The following is a 20,839-nucleotide window of genomic DNA, read 5'->3' as shown; positions in this document are numbered from 1 at the left end:
CCTGTGGTGCTGCTGTAGGGACAGTGCACATGAAAGATGAAATGAATTCATTTTGTTAATGGTGACCCATGCCACTGAATCCATCCTATCTCAAGCTACCTATCCATGGTCTGTCTTGGGGGGGTGCTGTTTTACTTGAAAAAAGGTCAGTGAGACCAGGTGTGTGTGTGTGACTGTGTGTGTGTGTGTGTCTGTGTGTCTGTGTGTGTGTGTGTCTGTGTCTGTGTGTATGTGTGTGTGTGTGTATGTGTGTGTGTGTGTCTGTCTGTCTGTGTCTGTGTGTCTGTGTGTGTGTGTTTTGGCACTGCAGGTCCACCTTGCGGAGTTCATGGAGTTCTCGGAGGTGGAGAATCACCATGACTACTACAGCAGAGAGGAGGGCTGTGTGCACACACAGGATGCTCATGGGCTCTACATCGTTTACGACGTGGCCCTCAGGGACCTGGAGGAGCTGGAGCACCTCCTGCTCCTGCTGGCCTCTCACTACATCCAGCGGAACACAGGTGAGGCGCAGGTGAGACACACGGGAGAGAGATACAGGTGAGGCTGGAGAGAGCAGCAGAGGTGAGACACACAGGTGAGAGATACAGCAGACACACAGGTATGGGACAGGTGAGACACACAGGTGAGAGATACAGCAGACACACAGGTATGGGACGGGTGAGACACAGAGAGGTGAGAGGCTCTCAGGTGAGAGGGCCATGAGTAAGAGATGGGGAGAGATGTCAGTGAGACAGGAGAGACCGCTTCTGTAATAGGACACTTCTTTCTGTAGGTTCTCTCAGTTGTATTTTTGGGTACACCTTTGTGTGTGTGTTTGTGTCTGCTCTTACAGGACAGGGTACCACTCAGAGGTCAGGTGGGTCCGGAACAGATGTGCGGTTCTGGGCTCAGATGGATGTAGACCGGCTAGCGGTTCTGCTGGACCTGTGGACCTGCGAGGAGGCCTTCCTGCGAAGCAAAATGCAGGTAACTCAGCGCAGGTGTTTAAGCATCAAACGCAGTATTGTTACCAATTATCACACCACCCTGTAGCCCTCTCCTGGGGCTGAAGTCAGTCACCCTGCCTACACTTTGCAGTGCCTTTGATACTCTCGAAAGGCACTGTATAAATATGCTCATTTGTCCATTCACTCATTTTTCCGTGGCCGGTGCTGTCGGCAGCTCCTGGATTGCTACTTCGAGGCCTACCATCATGTGACGGACAGCGGCGAGAGGTTCAGCCTGGCTCAGGTCATCACAGACGTCATGCACCGCAGGCCTCGGCTGGACCTGTGCAGCGGGTACTTCGTCCAGGCCTACAGAGCCGAGCTGGGCTGCCTGCAAAGCCACCAGCAGCTGCTCCGGCTCGTCCTCAACTGCCAGGTAACCCCAGGGCTGCGGGAGAGGCTGTGTCTGCACCATTAACACAAGAGGCCATTCCTCTGGAGTACCTCAGGATCAGCTGCCAGAGACTGGCTGGACACCAGCAGAATGAGGCCTGAATGAGACCCTATAAAACTGGTTTCCTGGGGGGTGAGATCAGGGGGAGGGGTACAGCTGAATTTCACCATTTCTGAGACTTTAGCCCCCAGGTTGATCCTACCCAAAGCTCTCATCTGAACCAGGCACAACACCTTAATCTATTATTTTATTTTGTTCAGGTAATACAGCAGGCTTTACAAAACCAATAATGTTCCTTACTAGAAGCCTGCCATAGGTGTGCGAATTTTCATGTTGTAGACCAATCTTCAGGCCTTTGAAAGAGCTGCGTAGGCTGGCTCTGTTTTTGGGCTGACGGGTGCCCCTTCGTTCCCTCAGATAGACGAGCAGCGGCAGTACCTTCAGCGGATTTGGAGAGGAGGTCAGAGAGGCTCGGTGCAGGATTATGGGCTGCCCCTAAACTACATCCCCAAACAGCCGGTCACCCTCGGCAACAGCAGGCAAGCCCCATGCATGAGTCTCAGTGCGTCTCTGTCAGTAGTGTCTGCTCCTAGCCATGTGTATGCATGGTACTGAGGGGTCTGAATCTGATGTGATGCTTCAGACGAGGGTTTGGTGTTTCCACACATACCCAAGTGTTTTGGTCTCTCATCAATGGAGACTTGTGTTGGAAAAAGATCCATAAACCTGTGGGACTCCACTGGATGTCATAGAACAGGCTATTTGTGAAATATTTTGAATTTGCAGTACATAGCACGAAAGCAGATGCTCTAACTGATTGTTAATATTCAGGGTAATCTGCAATTACTTCAGAATGCTGTGCAGTGCCTTTCTGAGTGAAATTACTACAAAACACTATGTACTAATAAAATCACAGGGACGTATTTATATTATGTATTTAAGTTTTTGCTCAAAACCTATCACGGATCAGGTTTCACAGCAGTGTATCGTGTATGTGTGCGCGCATGTGTGTATGGCTTTGTGTGTGTATTGTTGTATGTGGAATACATGTTGTGTGTTTGTGTCTACGTGTACTTGCATGCATCCATGTCTGCACATATATGTGTGTGCTCGTACCTGTACATGATTGTGTACATGTTTGTCTCTGGGTGTATGTGTGTGTGGTGTTATAGCCCAGCGCTGAAGAGTGTGTACCTGCTGGAGTTCCACCCCTCGCTCTACCTGGCCTCCGGTCTGCACCAAGCCCTGAGTCAGGCCCACTCAGAGCTCTGCCAGCTGCACGGGGCCAGGACCCCCGGTGAAAGACTGGCCCTGGAGCAGAGGTTGCTGCTAGGGGCGCTGAACAAATGGGAGTCCCTGGCTTCACGGGAGGCCTCCTACAACTCTCAGACCCAGAAGGATGTAAGTTTCCTCAATAAATGTTGGACATTCAGGATTTTGTAATGTAATCTAACATTTTATAAACGACAACACCAGCTGTGTCCCTCTCTCACTGACTGACAGAGTAAACGGCTCCCCCAGAGTAATCACAGTACTGCATTCAACCACTAGGTGGCGCAAAGGGCATTGAAGTGGACACAGTCCCTTAACGGTGTTCATTTCTTGTTTCGTAATGGAAATTTTAATGGAAGTCGATAACTTACAAATGTATGTGGTCAAACTTATTCCTTCTTTGGCAGCACTAGCTTTGTGTACAGACTCATTATATGTATGGTTGCAGTTTTAAAATGTCTGCTTGCACAAACTAAAATAATTTCCTAACAAATACGGATATAAAATACATTTCCTGAGAGATGTCTTTCACACAGGTTTGACTAACGCAGTCCTATGTCTGCAGCTGTTCTCAGACGTCTTCTTTGAGGACCCGCTCTTCGTCAGAGACGTGGGCGTGGCCGTGCTGGGCTCAGCCGAGGAAGAGGAGAAGAGGCGGGGCAAAGAGAGGCAGTTTTTCGCCGTGGAGACGTTCTCCAAGCTGCTGGAGCTGGTCACCCTCCGCCACCGGCTGATGGAGTCCGCCTCGGAGACCGCCCTCCTGTCACAGTTGAGAAGCGTTTTTGTCTTTTACTTGTCTTGTGGCTGTGCTGATCAAAATCAAAACTTACATTTTAGATTCTTCAAAATATCCAAAATTTTTAAAGGTAAAAATTCTTTTTGGAAAGAAGTTACATAGGCATTAGTTTCACTGTGTATGCTTATCTAAAATATATATTTCAATATAAAATATATTTCAAGCATCTATGCATAATTTAGATGTAAATGTCTCTGAATGCGTGTTTTTGGATCCTCCTCCTTGTCTCTTCTGTATCCCAAACGCTCTGTGAATCCCCCAGGCTGTACCGCGGCTTTGCCCGGGAAATGGGCTTTGAGGAGTTCCACCTGCACCTGCGGCCGGTGCAGTTCGAGTTCGCCGTCCTGAAGGAGAAAGCCGAGAAGCCTCCGGTCTTCATCACCGCTCTGCTGCAGGACGACAGCGCTGTAGACAGGTGCGGTGGCGTGGGTCGTCCCGAGTGAAGGGGCAGCATCTCTGTCTCTAGACAGCGTCTCTCAAACAGCCTCTCAGGCAGTGTCTCTCAGACAGCCTCTCAGGCAGTGTCTCTCAGACAGCTTCTCTCAAACAGCGCATCTCAGACAGCTTCTCTCAGACAGCGCATCTCAGACAGCATCTCAGACAGCGTCTCTCAGACAGCGCATCTCAGACAGCATCTCAGACAGCGTCTCTCAAACAGCGCATCTCAGACAGCTTCTCTCAGACAGCGCATCTCAGACAGCATCTCAGACAGCGTCTCTCAGACAGCGCATCTCAGACAGCATCTCAGACAGTGTCTCTCAGACACCTTCTGTCAGACAGCATCTCAGACAGCGTCTCTCAGGCACCTTCTCTCAGACAGCGCATCTCAGACAGCGTCTCTCAGAATAACACAGCTGAGTCTTTGCAGAGGCTGGAAGGTTCGGCAGTTTGATGTTGCAGACATAGAGTTACCTTATTTATGCTCATTTTAGTGAAAAGCCAAGGCTGTGTTCACCAGAAGGCAGACGCAACATTTTCATACTGTTTTCAGTGAACACCAGCTTTTTCATGTCTCTGGTATTGAAACCAAACGCCGAGTGTTAAAAAATGGCAAAGCCAGAATCTGTGGCAGTCATTTTGTGTTTATGAGAGCACATGGCCAGACTTATGATATAAAAAGCCTAAACGTGCTGTTTTTGTCATTTTAAATGGCAGACGTTTGTGTGTTTGTATTGAATACTAGAGACGAGGAAACTTCAGTATGGGGATTAGGGTTGAATTGTGTATTTCAGCTTGTTGCAGTCGGCTGAGGCTCAGGGGTGAATGTGATTCTCTGAATCTGAACTCTTTCGCAGGTACACTCCATCCAGTCTCCCCCTCAGCATCCAGGAGATCGACGAGAGCCAGATCGGCAGATTCAGCTTCCGCACGGAGGACGCCGTCGCTCAGGTAAATCTGACGAAATGCCAAGGACACCTCATCTGTAATGGACTACTTGTCATGATGTAACAGTTCCACGTGAAAATCACGATGTGTATAGTAAGAAAGCATTTTCTTGTAAGTTTTGTCCTAGTGTAAACACACCCATTTTGAACATGTGATAGGTAAAGTACCTGTGCAAATTTCCTAAGGTCATCTGTCCCCTGAGTAATGGCTGTAATCGGTATTGAAACACTTTGATTTGATGTTAAATGTACAAAACGAACCACTTGTCTTTAGCTGTTTTTGCAGAGCAAAACAATTAAATTAAACTAGACAGTGTGATATTTAGCTGGAACATCAGTCTACAGGCATCTACAAAGAGGACATCACTAGCAATAGGTTTAAGTTGGTGGTGGTGAAGATAATGATGATGAAGAGGACGATGATGATGATGGAACTAAGCTTTGTTATTTAGTATCCATAATGCCTCTGGCCCACTGCTCTTCCTCAGCTCATGAGCCGATCTGGGATAGAGAACCTTCAAGTGGCCCTGGCCTGTCAGGTGACGCAGAAGAACGCTCTGATTGGTGCAGTGAAGCAGGCCTCTCTCTGCTATTGGGCAAACAACCCAAGAGGTGCAGAAGGGCAGGTACTGAACCCACCGGTGCTTTTCTGAATGAGAAAAGCTGCACAGACAGAGGGGTAGATACTTAGTTAACCTTCGCTGAGGTTATTTGTCACTTTCATGTAATGTGTCTTTTCCTCTAGGAGGGTCACGGGTCCAGCCCCGGTGTGGGTAAGGATGGCCAGGTACCACAGACCGACCGCTCAACCAATAGGGAGAAAGCACACACACCAGCCCCTGGAGTCAGGAAAAGGTGAGTTGGATCCACAGATCTAGTGAACAGTTATTTGATATGATAGTTTTATATAGAACCTGTTGCGCTGTGACAGAGGGGGGCAGCAGAGCGGAGCTGAAGGTGGCCTGTGACTGCAGCTGTGACTGTTTGATTGTGTGGCTGGTAACGGATGCTGATGAGGTGAAACCTGTGAGGTGGAGCTGTGGATTGGGTGGATGCTGATTGAGGTGAAACCTGTGAGATGGAGCTGCAGATCGGGTGGGTGCTGATTGAAGTGAAACCTGTGAGATGGAGCTGTGGATTGGGTGGATGCTGATTGAGATGAATTCTGTGAGGTGGAGTTCTGGATTGGGTGGATGCTGATTGAAGTGAAACCTGTGAGGTGGAGCTGTGGATTGGGTGGGTGCTGATTGAGATGAATTCTGTGAGGTGGAGTTGTGGATTGGGTGGGTGCTGATTGAAGTGAAACCTGTGAGGTGGAGCTGTGGATTGGGTGGGTGCTGATTGAGGTGAATTCTGTGAGGTCGAGCTGTGGCGGCTGTGGATCGGGTGGGTCTGTCGGGGTTCAGCTGCAGGTCTCCTTCGCCCCCAGGCCTGCCGAGGCCTTCGTGTCCCTGCAGCTGGAGAGGGTCGGCCTCCGGGACGAGATGCTGAACGCCTTCGTGAGGAAGAAGGAGGTCATGGGGACCGTGATGAAGAACCCGGTGAGAACCGAGCACCCCCCCCCCCTCGCTGAAACGTGAGCCCCGTTTTACACCGTGTCCCTGCTGATGTTAGAGTGACGTCTCTTCTGCTGCAGGAAGAGGTGGAGAAGATCAAGAGGAAGCTGATCCTGGAGTTCTGTGAAAAGTGTGGGGTTTTCTAAAACTTTCTAAAAATTGTTTTTTAAATTTTTTACTGTTTGTGCAACATTCTTATTTACAAACTGATAATTATATTACTTGGATAGGTAGAAAATGAAGTGAGTGGACATGGTTGATTGGTTAATAGTTTCATAATGCAACTTCTTGCAATGTAAGTCTTCACCAGGGGAAATCCAAAAAGCAAGTCACATGTTCCCTAGGACACTGCAGATGTCTCATGTGGCCTTTGACCTGTGTGTGTGTGTGTGTGTGTGTGTGTGTGTGTGTGTGTGTGTGTGTGTGTGTGTGTGTGTGTGTGTGTGTGCCTCCTCAGGTTCAGCGCCCGCACGTCTCAGTGCTGTGTGAGGGCTCAGATTGTGGGGTTGTACCACAGTCTGAACACGCTGTTGGAGGACCTGCCCACCGTGCGGAGCTCCCACTTCATGCAGGGCGGGGCGAGTGAGCAGAAGAGCGCCCGGGACTCGGAGCTGGGCCTCCGCTCTGACCCCAGGTGGGAGAGCCTCCCTGGGCCTCCGCTCTGACCCCAGGTGGGAGAGCCGCCCTGGGGCTCCGCTCTCACCCCAGGTGGGAGCGCCGCCCTGGGGCTCCGCTCTCACCCCAGGTGGGAGAGCCGCCCTGGGCCTCCGCTCTGACCCCAGGTGGGAGAGCCACCCTGGGCCTCCGCTCTGACCCCAGGTGGGAGAGCCACCCTGGGCCTCTAATGGCACGGTTTTTACCACCAGGCGATGGACATGAGGACCGATGTGTGAGAGATGTCAAGAGTTGTTTTAGTTGCTGTTTAGCTGTTTAGACACACACACACACACACACATATACACACACACACATACACACACACACACACACACACACAGCACAAGCATATGTATGCATAGCAGTGCTATCACACACACATGCATATGCAAACGCAAACCTGGAAAGTGTTGAAATTTGGATTTTTAGTTTCCAGACCTGGGAAATACCCTGAATATAAACTGATATTTTAATGAGAGACACTACATGTGTTAAGTGATTAATTAAACATGAATGATTTCATACAGGTTTGATTGAACAAAATCCTTGATTGAACCTTTATGAAATTAAACTCTAAAACACCACCACCGTCTTGCATTCTGACATTATCATGTGACTTCTAATTCACTTTTTGTGTTCTCATTTAAAATGTGTTTAGTAGATATCATGTGGAAAATTATCCGTTTGGTAACAGTCCTTAAAAATGATTGCTGGAAAAAGAGAGAGCACTGTACCATGGGGACTCAGGGGTCAAAGGTCACTGGCATTCCCTGTTGTTCAGGAGTTTCCAGTCCCGGCCCAGGCGTGTACTCTCTGAGGATGGCAGGACTCTCCTCAACCTGTGGTTCATCCCCCACTTCTCTGAGGTGCTCCTCATGTTCCGGGCTCTGGAGGAGGCAGTGAGTACCCCAACCTGCGATTCAGAGCTTGGAAAGTGAGGCTCCCTGAGACCCAAAATGGGCTGAGCCATCGTGTGTTGTCAGTCATGACATTTGATTGGCTCAAAGTATCTTGTAACTCACTGTATGTCAATTTGATAGTTGTCTCTTTAAGATACATACGGCATTCACAGAGTCATTTGTTGACCCTTTGCAAAGTCCACTTTCTGAGTGGGAGTATCCACAATTTCTGCTGCTTGCTTTTTATCTGCAAACAGGCTAGAAAATCATATCATGATATATAAATATGACCAGTGTAACACTAAGCAACATTGCACAGGGGAAAGATTGTCAACAAGTGATATTATGAAACACAAGTTTTAATGCACCTATTTTGTTAGTTTTTATTATTGAGACCCATGTTTTATGAATTATTGAGGGGTAAATTGATAGTGTATTCTGTAAAAGTGTATGAATTGAAAGTGCAGCCTTCGCAGGTGCAGTTCTTTGCCCTCCAACTGACCTAACTGCTGCATTCCATATCTCAGTGGCCCTAATGCCTGCTACCCCAGTGCACACAGGCTTTCTCTCTGAAACTAATTTGATTACAGAGACTGCCGGGGCAGTGAGAGGAAATTAAATTACTTGTTTCAAACCTCTTTACCTGGGGAGCAGTCTTTTCACCAGGGTCAGCCTCACCAGGGCAAAGGCAGTCAGTGACTTCATGCAGAGTTTTGCTGTTTGTGTGACGGATGATGATGTTGGTTGTTAAAGATGTTGCTGTGCTTGTGGTTTAGACAGGGTATAAGTCAAAGGTGTTGTTTTATAAAATATGTTTGTGTTAAAAGTGCTGGTATTGTGAGATGCTGTATTTGTTGAAGATGTTTTTGTGCATAAAATATGTTGTGCTTGTGTTTAAGATGTTACACATTTAGTATTAAATTGTGTGCCAATGTTTCACCTGTTGCTGAAATTTAATGTTACATTTCCTGTAACACAACAGTAAAACAGTACTGTTTCAAGAGGTGGTGTTTGAGGTTTAAGATGTTATGTTTGTAGGAAAGAGGTTATTAACCTTATGTTTGTGTTACAGATTTTGTGTTCATATTATGGATTCTGTGTTTGTGTTACAGATTCTGTGTCTGTGTTACAGATTCTGTGTCTGTGTTACAGATTCTGTTTCTGTGTTACAGATTCTGTGTCTGTGTTACAGATTCTGTGTTGTTGTTGTGCTTTGTAGGCCTGCCAAAGGGCCCTTAATCAGACCCTCGAGATAGCGTCTGCTCTCCATGACATCATCTACTATCTGGTCAGCTTTGCTCGCCTCGGCAACAGCCCCACCGCCTCCCACTCTAGGACAGGACAGCGTCTCACTGCTGACTGGGGAGGCACAGAAGGCATCGGTACTGACACACAACAAATTCATTATCGACATATGGAAAAGTCTTATCCTCTGTCTGAGAGAAGCATTGCAAAGTAGAAGTCTGTGTAATATTTTATCATGTGAGTCCCTTATTGGCTGTTTTCCTTCAAAGGGGCGGAGCTATGGGACATCCAGAGGCAGATTGACAGCCTTGATGACCCCACCAGTCCAGAGGCAGTGGGGCGTCTGCTCCGGCTGCGCAGAGAGGTGCTGTTCCTGCAGTTTGACGCAGCCGTGCGTCAGCGAATCAGGTAAGAGGGGCGGGCACAAGGGAACACAGCTGAGCTGGTAGTCCTGGCAACCATTTCAAATCTTGTGACAGCTGCTGCCAGATCTCACAAAGTCTTCAGCTGAGGCAACTCAAATTAGCTTGTTGAAACTGTTGATACTTAAGCAGATTTGCTGAACATATATGGGTCAATGGATGTCAGGATATTTTGAATAAAAGTTCTTCACTGGAAGTGTGTTGCACCCTTTTTTTCTACCCAGGGAGAGTTTTCTGTCCTCTGGAGACTGTGCAGCCTATCAGACAGTGACTGACAACATGGGCCACGCCCTCCCGCTGTTGAGTGACAGCGTGGGCGGCAGTGTGTACAGCTCCCAGCTGCCCCTGCCCCAGCCCCTGGAGCCACACAGCCCCCAGGTCAGTGCAGTTACTGTTCCTAACACTTAACAAAAAAAAGTTGAGTAAGGGCAGACTGTTCCTAGATCAGTGTGGTCACGTTTCCTGATGCCTGCCTGGTTCAGAGTGGAGTTAATCTTCATTAAAAATATATATATTATTAATTGCTAGAATGGAGTAATATATTTGAAAGGGGAACCTGATTGGTTATATGTGATTAATTCAGAGTACACACAACAATGCTGATCCCATGTAAACCAATAAAACGGACAGTGGGTTGCTTGATTTAAAACACATTAACTTAAAGGACTCCTGCCCTAGAGCTTCTCTCTGAAAATGGCAATACATTTGCCAATGCATCTGGCTGGAACTTGAAATTATTTTGGGTATCATTGCTGGGTTCTGTTTCATGACAGAATGACCTGGTGAGAGCTTTTTAACTGCACCTGTTTATGTGTGATTTTAAGGCTCTAGTTTCCACCTTGCACCAATGGGACACTGCAGTTTCACTGTCATAGTCCTTTAATGCATTTTATATACTTAATAAATGGACGGAATGGAGCACAAACATGTAGATGAGTCATGTGATTTCTTGTCTTTCCTGGGAGCAGGCCCAGAGGCTGTTTCCATGGAGATGCTTTCTTGGACAGCATGGCACATTCCCGTTGGCCATCTGTGATACCCTGCCCATTGAGTACTGCATGCAGGTGACCGTCTGTCTCCATACCTAAATTAAATTCTGAAATTCTTATTTAGCAGCCTGGCAATTTAACAATGTCTGTACAAAAGTTCTAAAGGGCACTGAGGGTTTCTCTGTGGGCAGTTGCACTTTACGCATTTACTCTCCGCTGCCCCCTGTCTGCAGCTGTGTTTCAGCGGCCTCAGAGACCGCAGCAGGATGGTGGCGAACGGGGAGATTCTGGGAGTGTCCCTCCTGACGGAGGACATCCTCAACTGCGGACGAGATGCTGCTCCGTTTCGACTGCATGTTGCTGGGGACAACGACCCCCAGCAAGGGGACGAGGCAGAGGTGATAAATTCAGCATCATCTGATACTAAGTGTTAAAACTGTAGTGACTGGATTACATCGTTACATTTCCATTATGACACTGTATTAACCAAAACGAATGTTAAGTATTTACAGTGGCAGTGAAGTTTTTAGATGTGCCAAAACGTGGAAAAAACAGTGAAAATTGTGCTCAGTGTGACTTGTAGTAGTAATCATTACCCATCATGCTAAACTACATGTCACTGCAAAAAGTAAGACCTTAGACCATGTGAAGAGCAACAGTTGGGTTTAACATCTGACCAGAGACTCAGAGACACTAAACATCTATGACCTACACTAAATGGCTCTAAGGTTTTTCCAAGCGCACCCAGCATGCTGGCATTTTCCTGCCCTGTTGACAGTTATTTCATGGACCAGGTTGCCCCTCAGCTCCTGTGTGGTGTCAAGCAGACTGTTGCTGATGTGACTCTGTGTGTGTGTGTGTGTGTGTGTGTGTGTGTGTGTGTGTGTGTGTGTGTGTGTGTGTGTGTGTGACAGGAGGGCGAGGGTGTATCTGAGACAGAGAGCGGTGGGGGTGTGGAGGGGGCGGCGTTCCTCTCGGCTCCACACAGGGACCCTCTGCAGATGTACTCTGTGCTGAGGGCGTTCCTGCTGCTCTGGAAGCAGCTGGAGGTGTTCAGGGACAGCTGGGGCCGGCGGCAGCTGGGCGTGGAGCAGATCAACACGCCCGCGCTCTACAAGCGATTCTCCAGGCTCTACAGGTCAGAGCCTCTGCAGGTTTACACGTTTAGTACTCCAAATTCCTGGCAATGCTGACAAACAAGACTTCAAACGTGCAAAATGCATAGTCTCCTGTCTAGACTTACTTGCTGTTAATTCACATGTGCATAAGAGGAAATTATTCCAAACAGGTTATGAATTTGTAATGCGTTGTTTAAATAGATACTGGAATTTTACTGGAATGCCCACTTACCTTACTCGGAATTCTCACATTTAGAGTTCTTTTTTATAGAGAATATTTTATTATGTATATTGTAAATAATTAAGTTGTATTATTGTAGTTTAGGTAGTGTAAATAGATTAGAATCGGTGAATGTGGTCTGTAGCAGGTGTACCTGATTTTTGTTACGCAGAGCAGAGATTTTATACCCCAGTATGAGAGCTGTGGCCCGCAAGCTCGGCAGAGAGGATGAGTACGGGTCGCCCCTGACCGACACCCAGCCTGTTACCCCTCCCACCGGAGCATCAGAGGTGGACATCAAGACACAACAGGTACAGAATCCCGCTGTCAGCATCTCTAACATTCAGCTTTCGATGAAGAGGGGAGCCCTTGTCAGAACAGGTTTGGCTTGGCGTTGGCTTGGAACTGGAGTCGAAGTAGATGAGCTGTTTGAACAGCTTTGTTGTGGACTCTTCAGCAAGTCGTGCATTCATCCCGCACACACTGACTGTGTGCTAGACCTCATTAGAAATGAGTCAGCAATCCTGCTATGGCTTAGAGTCCTCCACGGGCCTTTGGCAGAGGAGCTGTACAGGCACAGGCAGCTGGTCAGAATATTGTATTTGATATTTGACCCTTGATTATGGAGCAATGTAATACCAATAAGTGCACTTAGTGATTGAGCTCTCATGCACACTGTCGTCCGTCTGTGTGGTTAAACACACTATGTGGTTTCATGCACTATGGTAATGTCCGTGTAGATTCACACACTCTATGGTGCTGTCCGTGTGGTTTCATGCGCTCTATGGTGCTGTCCGTGTGGTTTCATGCGCTCTATGGTGCCGTCCGTGTGGTTTCATGCGCTCTATGGTGCCGTCCGTGTGGTTTCATGCGCTGTATGGTGCCGTCCGTGTGGTTTCATGCCCTCTATGGTGCTGTCCGTGTTGTTTCATGCGCTCTATGGTGCTGTCCGTGTGGTTTCATGCGCTCTATGGTGCTGTCCGTGTGGTTTTATGCACTCTGTGGCTCTGTCCGTGTGGTTTCATGCGCTCTATGGTGCTGTCCGTGTGGTTTCATGCACTCTATGGTGCTGTCCATGTGGTTTCATGCACTCTATGGTGCTGTCCGTGTGGTTCTCCAGCTTCACAGGCTGCTACAGTGCACTGAGAGCGACATGATCATCGCGGTGCAGAGGAGAATCGCCCGGGAGCTCAACCTGGTCATCTCAGAGCGAGCGCGGCAGGACACAGGCCTTCCTACTGGTGCGTACGCTTTAGCGGCTCGTACATGCAGGGCCAGAACCAGAGTCTGCATTACAGAGGAGCAGGAACCAGCTCCCAGGGCCCAAATCGGGCACTGTGGTACAGAGGCACAAACGCCGTGGTCCAGGGTGTACATGATAGGGGTCACGTCTCAGAAGCATAAGGACCACCTTACAGACCTGCAGAGACCACACCACAGAAGTACAGACATCACAACTTAGAACCACAGGGATCCCATCACAGAATCATGAGAATCTTATCACAGACCTATAAGAATTCCCTCATAGTAGCACAGGGAACACATCACAGAACCGTAAGAATCCTATCACAGAAACACAAAGATCCCATCAAAGAACCGTGAAAATAACATCACAGAGGCACAAGGCTCCCATCACAGAACCATAGGAATTCCCTCACAGAAGCCCAGGCTCACGGTGCTGACTGTGCTGTGACCCTGCTACCTCTCTGTGAGCAGAGCTGTGGAAGAGGGGCCCTGTGCAGCACATCTTCTCCCCGGAGAGGCCGCTGATCCTGGAGAACTTCATCCAGCAGCTGATGGAGGGCGGGGAGCAGGCGGAAGGGAAGGTAAGCACTCACTCGCTCACTTGTTCGCTCACCCACCCACCCACCCACCCACTCACTCACTCACTCACTCACTCACTCACTCACTCACTCACTCGCCCTGGTCTGTAATGGCAACCGCTTCAGCTGTTTCCTTGGATATGAAGTGTGACGCGTGTGATGTTGTCCTCAGGTGACGTTCTCCCAGGCTCACCTGCGGGCGTGCCTCACAGCCCTGGGCTGTGCTGTGATGGGCCGAGAGAGGAGCTGCTTCCAGGCCTACTCCCTGTTCTACGAGCACATACTTCAGCAGGAGGGACACCTGCTGTATCAGAGAGAGCAGGTACTCAGATCAGCCTTATAAAGAGCACTCAGATCAGTCCCACAGAGAGCAGAGACTCAGATCAGCCCCACAGAGAGCAGAGACTCAGATCAGCCCCACAGAGAGCAGAGACTCAGATCAGCCTCACAGAGAGCACTCAGATCACGCTTTCCTCTGTCTCCAGACTGAGCAGGAGCTATTGCCTGTTCGTGGTGAGCTAGCTGATGAGTGTGAGGAACAGGCAGTCAGTTTTGGTGCTGGAATGACCCCCCTCTCTGTGACTTCCTGTTCTCAGGATGTGAAGGCACTGGAGGCGTCACAGAGGCAGGACCATGGAGCTGACAATCAGGTGCGTTTGATTCTGTGCAGCTGCTCAGAGGGTTAATGAGACGTCAGCTGTCACTTACAGGCTGACAGAGAGATATGCAGCCACATACTGTACATGTGTTTGCTTTCTTAAAGCAGGAACTGGTGGCTTGAGGTGAATTTAAGGTGGAAGGATGGAGGCGGGAAAGTGGGTGTGTGTGCTTTTACTTTGTGTGAGAGAGACGAGGTGAAAAGGTGTGATTGTTTCAGAGTGTGTGTGTGTGGGGGTATGTGTGCGTACATGCCTGCACATGCTAGTTACTGTGACAGGACACCCCTTTGACAGAAGCTGGTGTGTGTGTAACAGGTATGACTGTGAGGCAGGTGAGTGTGTGTGACAGGTGTAACAGATGTGACTGTGAGGCAGGTGAGTGTGTGTGACAGGTGTAACAGGTGTGACTGTGAGGCAGGTGAGTGTGTGTGACAGGTGTAACAGGTGTGACTGTGAGGCAGGTGAGGTGACAGGTGCTGTGGCAGTCCCAGGTGGCGGAGCTGTGTCGGGGGATGATGGCGGAGATCACCGCCCTTCGCAGCAGGGTGGCCCACATGGAGGAGGACCAGACGGCCCTGCAGCAGCAGCTCAGCACCCAGTACCAGCAGCGCTACGAGGCCCTGATCCGACACCTCTTCTCCACCTGCGTTCAGCTGAAGGTGAGCTGCATCCTGAAGTTAGTGCTAGGTAGGTATTTAGAGAGCTCAGTGTCCATATCACCTAAGAAGGACAAAGAAGGGGGCAGGCTACCAGGCCTGATAGCCTTCTAACTATGCTGTACTAGACAGTTGTTATACTGTGAGGTGGAGGCAGTAGATATAAGTACCTTGCACTTATGAAAGGGTTATCATGAAATAATGGATACTATCTTTACTATATTATTATTTTAGAATGACTTTGATGCACCCTTTGTTCTTTTCTGTTTAGTTTCATACTATAATTGTGCATCCTCTGGACCAGCCAATGTGAGTCATGTAATAACTCACACCATATTAGCTTTGCAATTCACTCTGTATAAGGTGTGTAAGTGAATAAGTAAGCTCTGTGGTTCTTCACCGCCCTCCCACCCTCGCTCAGCTAAAGGACAGCGATCTCCAACTCGGAGACCCGCTGGGTATCCGCTGTCCTTTTCGCTAAGACCCGTGTGACCCGTGTCTCTGCTGTGACCCGTGTCTCTCCTGTGACCCGTGTCTCTCCTGCGTGTGGACGGACAGCGCAGGCAGGATGAGTACCATGTGAGGATGGACCGGGACGTGGGCCAGCTGGTGGGCAGGGTGAGGAGGGAGGCGGTGGCCAGCATGGAGAAGCTGAAGAAGAGGTTCGGCTCCACCAAAGACGAAGATCTGCGGGCCACGCTGTCCAAGGTGCCCCTGGGTCATTTATCCCTGTGCATAATGTGGTGGATATTTTTTATTGTTGCCTTTGATTTCTTGTTATTTCTGTCCTGTTAAATACATAAAACAAATACTATAAATACAATGAAATACAATAAACATCTCTGTGTATACAAACCTTGTCCTTGATATTCCATTGTGGTAAGTACTTCTGTTTTTGCTTAAAACTCATTGGCTTCAGTAACTAACCCACAGAAACTGTTTTGGTGTCCCTTATTTCATCATCTAGTGATAAAACAGAGGTACTGTTGTTACCCTGGGGGAGCCACTTAACTCAGTGAGTGGGAGATAATAATGTTTATAGGGCTGGTTAACTGCCATATACACGCCCCCCACTGCCCCCCCTAGAGAGATGGTGAGGTGAGGTGATGGTCTGGCCTCTCTGCTGTGGCTGAGCGTTAGCTTTGCTTTTCTCCATGATCTGTGTGATTGGCAGCTCCTGTCTCCCACTCTCCCCCATCAGCACACAGACCTGCAGGCCCTGCGGGAGGAGAACAGCCAGCTGGTCGGCCTCATCTGCAAAATGAGGGCCCTGAGCCAATGGAAGAAGAGCACCAGTGAGGGCAAACTGCGCAGCCAGCTGCACCAGTGCAGACAGGTAGGACAGCCGGCTGCGCCAGTGCAGACAGGTAGGACAGCCGGCTGCGCCAGTGCAGACAGGTAAGGCAGCCAGCTGCACCAGTGCAGACAGGTAAGGCAGCCGGCTGCACCAGTGCAGACAGGTAGGACAGCCGGCTGCGCCAGTGCAGACAGGTAGGACAGCCGGCTGCACCAGTGCAGACAGGTAGGACATCCATCCAGGCCAATTACAGGTAGTACACCGCACGTGGCGGAGAAGGATAGAATGCAGGTCAGACAGACAGCAGTCTGTGCTGCTGTGGTATTCAGCAGGTGTGGTGTGAAATGTGATGTCAGTGTGTGGTAGGCGTTCACTGCCTGCACTCTGGATTACTCTCTGTAGGAGGTGTTGCCGTGTCAGAAGGGAATGCACAATGTTGGGAATGAGTGGAATATGCCTGTGGGGAGCTCTTGAGTGTGCGATGTGGAGTGTTTTGACCAGGTAGCACAGTGTGCTTTGGAGGTGTGGCAGTGTGTTTTCAGCTTGTTGCACAGTGTGTTGTGGGAGAGTAGTGTTTTGTATTTTGGGTGTGTAGCGTGGAAAGTTTTGACCAGGTAGCGCGGTGTGCTTTGGAAGTGTGGCAGTGTGTTTTCAGCTTGTAGCACAGTGTGTTGTGGGAGCGTAGCGTGTTGTGCTTTGGGTGCGTGACGCAGTGTGTTGTGGGAGCGTAGCGCGTTGTGCTTTGGGTGCGTGACGCAGTGTGTTGTGGGAGCGTAGCGCGTTGTGCTTTGGGTGCGTGCCGCAGTGTGTTGTGGGAGCATAGCGCGTTGTGCTTTGGGTGCGTGACGCAGTGTGTTGTGGGAGCGTAGCGCGTTGTGCTTTGGGTGCGTGCCGCAGTGTGTTGTGGGAGCGTAGCGCGTTGTGCTTTGGGTGCGTGACGCAGTGTGTTCTGAGCGTTCAGCACAGCGGACTGTGACGGTGTCTCTCTGCTTGTAGGAGGCCCTTCTGCTTCAGAAGGAGAGCGTTACAGTGCAAACGGCATCGGAGGAGGAGGTGAGGATTCTCCAGCAGGAGCTGGAGGCGGTGAGGAGGGCCCTGGAGCAGTGCCAGGAGGAGTACAACAGCACCAGAACGCTGCTCCAAAAGCAGGTGACCCTCACCACAGTGACACCACCCGCCTCTGTCAGCCACAGGCCAAATACACGCTGCACTGCACATAATATATACCTCATAATACATCACAGTTCTGCGCTCCTTAATGAGCACTAATTAAGCCCCTCTCACTGCATCTGGGGCAGATTTGTGATGTAAACAATGTCATAAGCTTATCTTACACTTATGATTAAAATGAAGTTTTCTTGCAAAAGTCCATTAGTGTTTCAAAAGATAAGCATTATGAAATTGCATAGCTGCACGTACCGCACCGAGCAAACACTTAAGACATGGCCCCCAGCTGATTCCATTTCCAAACGCTTTGTGACAGTTTGTCCAAGCAAACGCTTTAACGCTTTCCCTGGGTGTTACCTCCCCATGGAGGTAACCCATCCTGGGCACCTTCCGGTCACCGCTGATGATTGACAGGCCCTGATCCCGCCCACAGGGGCAGCAGCTGCAGGAGGCGGAGCACCGGCAGGCGCAGGAGGAGCGCAGCCGGCAGCAGCTGGACGGGCTGCGAGCGCAGACCCTGCAGTGCCTGCAGGAGGACGTCAGCAGCAGGGAGAAGCAGCTGCGCAGCCTCAGTGCGCAGATGGAGCAGAGCAGCCGGGACAGCCGTCTGCAGCGGCTGCGCAGTCAGCAGGAGCTCAGGCGGGTGGGCGGCCGGCGAGGGCAGCCGGATTAACCGGCTGTCCTGCCCTCTCTCTGTCTCTCTCTCGCTCCGTCTCTCTCTGTGCCTTTCTCTCTCTCTCTGTTTCTCTCTCTGTCTCCCTCTCTCTCTCTCCCTCCTTCTCTCTCTTTCTTTCGCGCTCCCTCTCTCTTTCTCTCTCTCCCTCCTTCTTTCTCTTTCTGTCTCTCTCTCTCTCTCTCTGTCTCTCTCTCTGTCTCACTCTCTTTCTGTCTCCTGCTCTCCCAGACTGCATTAAGTAGATGAGCGGTTCAGAGCAGAACAAAGAAAGGACTTAACAGCCGGCTCAGTTTCACTTCCTCTGGGGTTTTATAGCGTTCTGCTGTGCCCTGTAAATCAGTGATCAGAGAGAGCAACCAGGAAGTGAGAGCAGGCAAAGCTGATATTATTAACAGTAATCCCTGTCACTAACATTAGCTCATCTTAGTACTCACGGAATGGCTGCTAACATGGTGTTAGTTCAGCCGGGAGGGGGATTGGTGAAATTAAAATGCTTATGTTACCATGAAGAGTTGTTTTTCCCAGTGAAATATGTAAAAGGATGGCAGTGTAGCATAGTGGTAAGGGGAAGGGCTCATAACCGAAAGGTTTCTGGTTTGAGTCCCTGCTGGGGCACTGCTGCTGTACCGTTGGGCAAGATACTTAACTCAGAATTGCCTCAGTTAATATCCACCTATGTCAATGGATACAATTTTAACCCATGTAAGTCTCTCTGGATAAGAGCATCTGCTAAATGATAAAAGTGTAATGTAAAAAAATTATATAAATGAGGATTTCTGCTATTTAAGGGTATGGCACCTTCTGAATTTATGCCAACTGTGAAAATACAAAATGAAAACACAAAAAATCCCTATGATACCTCATCAGTTGAGCAATGGTACATAAATATACCAACTTTTACATAATGTAAAAGAGGTAAAAATAATCGATGTCACGGTGGGTTTGCTATTTTTAACACAACTGAACGACTTGAGGGGTTTTTACTCAGTGCTTTGTATGGGATTTCCCGCACTGGGCCACTCATCCACGCCCCCACCCCCCCCCAACCCCCCGCCCCCCACCCCTGTGCCAGGTGAGGAGCCAGCTCCTTCAGGAGCGCAGCCTCAAACAGGATGCCTTCCAGAGGGTGGACGAGCTGCAGAGCCAGGTGTACGAGGCCGAGGCCGTCCTGTTCAGGGGAAGCCCCGCCCCAGGTACCCCACACAGTCCTGTGTGCTCCCATCTGAGGGAAAAGTCACTGAGTGGTGCAGGCTTGTGATTGGACAGTGAGTCTTCATAAACCCCAAAGTGGGTGGAGCTATCATGTACTATCAGTGAATGAACCAATCACAGCAAAGTCCATTACTCAGTTGATACCTGTAAGTGATAGAACACACATAGGAGCTGCATCCATTATGGAGCTTGTGAAGACTCACTCCCCCATCACTAGTATGAGTAGCTGTTGTGTAATTTTTCTGTTGATTCTGGCTTGGCAGAGAGCCTTTTGCCCGGCCCGTGGTGCTGTTATATGAAGAAGGCTTCTTTAGGGCCAGTGCTCACTGTTCCCCGAGCAGTGATATGCAACATGTGCTTTCAGGATGCAGCATCGGTAATCAGGACAGCGTCGCCCAGACGCAGGCCCTGGGTCAGTGTGCTCTCTCTCTCTCTCTGTCTGTTTCCTTTTCACAGGAGGGAACAGGAAGTGCCAGTCTGTCGCCAGCAGCAGGAGAGCACTGTCAGGTCTGCTGTCAGGTCTGTTTTCAGGTCTGCTGCGGTTCAGTCAGTCTCTTCCTCTCCCAGCTCTGTGGTTACGGCGCAGACAGATACAGATTTGATCCCCGACACACTGATCCTCTTTCAGTTTTGACTGAGCTGCAAGTAGGACGTTATTTTTCAAGATTGTTCCTCCTTCCCTCGGTCACAAAACTGGCTCGAGTTCTCTGAATCTGCCAGCCGCACCTGGATAGATTCAGCACACACATTCTCCTCGTTCCTTCCAGTGTCAGATTCAGAGCAGTTACTGCCATGACCAAACCTTACGAGCAGCACAGCACGGGAAGACCAGCATTAACGGTGTGCCTCCAGGGTCACGGTCATCTGAACTGCCTTTCAGGGTCAGTAAAGAGGAGCTGGCCACCAGCCCACTCACCCTGCGGCCTGGTTGAAGAGGGGCACCAGAATGACCCCAGCGTTGACCTCGAGACTCAGCCAATGGCAGTCAGTGTCGGTAGTGAGACACGCCTCCAAAGACCCAGAACAGTGAGTACCCTTTAGTACCAGTATTCCTCGTATTAGTGGATTTATTTTTGAGAATATGTCTCAGCTCGTTAACCTCAATCACATTTGGCAGATTTATCCTCCATGCAGACAGCCTATGTGTGTGTCCCCAGGGACCCAGCCGGCTCAGGTCGCAGATCGCGGAGGCCCTGTTACCGGACCTGGATGACGGGGGCTCTCCCACCCTCCTGACCCAGCTGCAGCAGCTGAAGCTGGGGCAGCACCCTGACGCCACGGCCCCCCAGGTGGCCAGGAGTCCCATGCTGCTGTGGAAAGCACAGTGACGGGGCTCAGTCAGTGTGTGTCAGTTCAGTATTTGTTCTCAGGCCAGGGGTAGGAGGTCGTAACAACAAAACAAGGAAA

The 20,839-nt window shown here is 49.6% G+C and overlaps 1 protein-coding gene across 1 annotated transcript; it reads left to right on the top strand.

The window, feature by feature from the left end:
- Positions 1-6,629: 6,629 nt before the first annotated feature.
- On the top strand, positions 6,630-20,034 carry si:ch73-242m19.1 (coiled-coil domain-containing protein 162). The gene is made up of 21 exons (XM_036542160.1): positions 6,630-6,634; positions 6,850-7,026; positions 7,831-7,948; positions 9,168-9,330; positions 9,463-9,601; positions 9,840-9,993; positions 10,584-10,679; positions 10,838-11,002; positions 11,528-11,742; positions 12,115-12,253; positions 13,063-13,183; positions 13,659-13,768; positions 13,938-14,087; positions 14,362-14,415; positions 14,910-15,083; positions 15,639-15,788; positions 16,282-16,416; positions 17,374-17,526; positions 17,978-18,187; positions 19,293-19,413; positions 19,889-20,034. Exons 1-21 carry the CDS (start codon positions 6,630-6,632, stop codon positions 20,032-20,034), a joined length of 2,895 nt encoding a protein of 964 aa, XP_036398053.1.
- Positions 20,035-20,839: the final 805 nt, after the last annotated feature.

Source organism: Megalops cyprinoides, chromosome 12, assembly GCF_013368585.1.
Source record: "Megalops cyprinoides isolate fMegCyp1 chromosome 12, fMegCyp1.pri, whole genome shotgun sequence".
In the NCBI taxonomy this organism is placed as follows: Eukaryota; Metazoa; Chordata; class Actinopteri; order Elopiformes; family Megalopidae; genus Megalops; species Megalops cyprinoides.
This window is presented reverse-complemented; position numbering and strand designations above follow the sequence as displayed.